Source organism: Primulina tabacum, chromosome 11, assembly GCF_025594145.1.
Source record: "Primulina tabacum isolate GXHZ01 chromosome 11, ASM2559414v2, whole genome shotgun sequence".
In the NCBI taxonomy this organism is placed as follows: Eukaryota; Viridiplantae; Streptophyta; class Magnoliopsida; order Lamiales; family Gesneriaceae; genus Primulina; species Primulina tabacum.
Window position 1 is genome coordinate 1,498,306 of NC_134560.1, and position 2,217 is coordinate 1,500,522.

At 38.3% G+C, this 2,217-nt stretch overlaps 1 protein-coding gene across 1 annotated transcript; it reads right to left on the reverse strand.

Moving 5' to 3' along the window:
- Positions 1-739: 739 nt before the first annotated feature.
- Positions 740-1,765, reverse strand: LOC142519308 (protein S40-6-like). The gene has a single exon (XM_075622280.1). The coding sequence runs from the start codon at positions 1,556-1,558 to the stop codon at positions 1,010-1,012; it is 549 nt and encodes a 182-aa protein (XP_075478395.1). The 5' UTR covers positions 1,559-1,765; the 3' UTR covers positions 740-1,009.
- Between the last annotated feature and the right edge of the window lie 452 nt (positions 1,766-2,217).

The following is a 2,217-nucleotide window of genomic DNA, read 5'->3' on the forward strand; positions in this document are numbered from 1 at the left end:
AATGCTGCAGTCGTCATCGGAGGTCTCAATCTTGGTGGTTTAATTATTTCTAGCATTCTAGTAGCTTTAAGAACATTGGCCATGTTAGTCGAGGTGCTAACAATACTAGCACGATGTCTTGAGAAATTTGTTTTGTACTCTTACCAGTCAGTCAGTCACCTTTGATTTGGCTTAAAGGTTTTTACCGGTCATCTTGTTTGATGGACGTAGCTCTATGAACTATTTATCTAATGAATATTTTGATTTCTATTTTTTTATAAAAAAAACCATTTTAATTCTGTTTGTGATAGAATTACCCTATATATATACATATGTTATATGGTAAAATATATGTGCTACATTTACCTGCATATATTCACCCTCTAAGGCCCAAAAATGGCAGTAGTCGTTTTCTTATATTGATGAAAGTTTTGCAATTGTCGGCCAAATGGTCTAGCGTATGCATGTCACCAATTTTCTAACATAGACATGATATATTTTAAGCCTTCTTTTGTTGTTTATATTTATTGTTCACTTAGCTAGATTGGCTTTAACTTGTATTCTCAAGTTAAATTAGATTATATTGAATTTATTTAAAAATGATATTGCATTTAAATGGTACACATTATTTCTCCTTGTGAATGAAAGAAACTGTTACTATTTTGTACAATTGGAATTGATAACACCGAACAAGATTTAATTATCCATTGAACTACATAAATTACATCTTAAAGTGTTTATATAGAGAACTACCAAGAGATAATAAGAAGATAATTTTATTATTGCAGCATATGATTAAATTAATACATGATTATGCTCGATTGTTCCAAATGAACTCACAAGGCAAAAAAATCACCAAAGCTTGATATACATGTGATCGTGGTTAACCATTTAATTTGGTTTAAAATAATTAATTACTTAACTTATATTTATTAATCACCCATCGAACCCGGTCTGACTCCACACTGCATCCCTGACCCGGCTAAGGTCCCGACCCTTAAGGGTTCGCCCCACGCCCTCGAACACGGAATTAGGCTGCAGCTTTCTTGCTGCGTCTGTACTCACGCGCCAGATATTCATGCGGCGGAACAACCTCCAGATCATTGTCGTTGAAATCGTCTTCCCATTCATGCAGTGACTCGACTGAGTCAGCCCGGTAAATCTTGGACCAATCAGGTACGTTCACTGGTGCTGACGCTGCTACATGGCGGCCACGTGGAGATTCCATGTCTTGACCGCGGATTACTTGGTGGACAATCCTCGGCGACGACGAGGTGTTGGAATCATCGAAAGCCAGTGACAAACCACCGACCTGGCGGTGATGGTGGTGTGAGACGGGTGGAGGTGGGCGATGGCTACTGTATATGCTGAAGGTCCCGTTGCTGTCCGTGGAGGCACCTGAGTTCCACTCTCGTTCCGGAGAGTGATCATCCCCGTTGGCCGTGTTATCCACCAAAGACCAGACTTCGTCTTCCCCCAGCTCCGCCGCACCATTTAACGTTTCTTGGCCGTTATTCGAACCAAAACTTCCTAAATACCTTTCGCTGCGACTGGGGGTTAATTTCCGGCCCTTTGCCATGAATTATTATAATTACTAAATCTTAAAAAACCATGATCCCCCCCGGCTACAAGGTTTGGAAACTTAAATCGAAAAACGAGTTTTTGATGAACAAATATAAACCGTATAGAGTTCAGTTACCGGAATGGTGACTTTCCGGCTACCCTAAACAGCGAAATATGTAAGCCTTATGCATGTACTTGTACGCCCGTGGGCTGTAATACAGGAACATCGGCTTCTAAAAAACGTTGCATTTAGATGTTAATTTGAGTTTCATTTTGTCTGCATTTAATTCATTTGCGCAATAAGGAAAAGGCAAATGTATGGTAAGGAATGAGGAGAAAATGTACACGACACTTCCAAAATCTTCACATTTATCAAATTAATTGAACTGTACTGATATTGTAAAATACATGTGACCGTAATTTGTATTGCACAAACATCGTACTCACTCATCATTTTATAAAAGGTTAAAAAGAAACAGCCCCCTGCTTTTGACGCAGACAAATCAAGAAACATGTGGGCACCTACCTTGACCCGTGCCCGAACTAATTTTGTGTTCGTGAAATAAATAAATACCAAAAACATTTGGAGTTAAATACGTAATATGCACATATTACGTGTCAAAAACGCTGATATTATATAATTTCACCATCTTATTTATTTGTAAATTTAATATA

What these genes read in the sequence shown, in the direction of transcription:
- LOC142519308 (XM_075622280.1), bottom strand. Translation starts at nt 1,558, where the DNA reads ATGGCAAAGGGCCGGAAATTAACCCCCAGTCGCAGCGAAAGGTATTTA.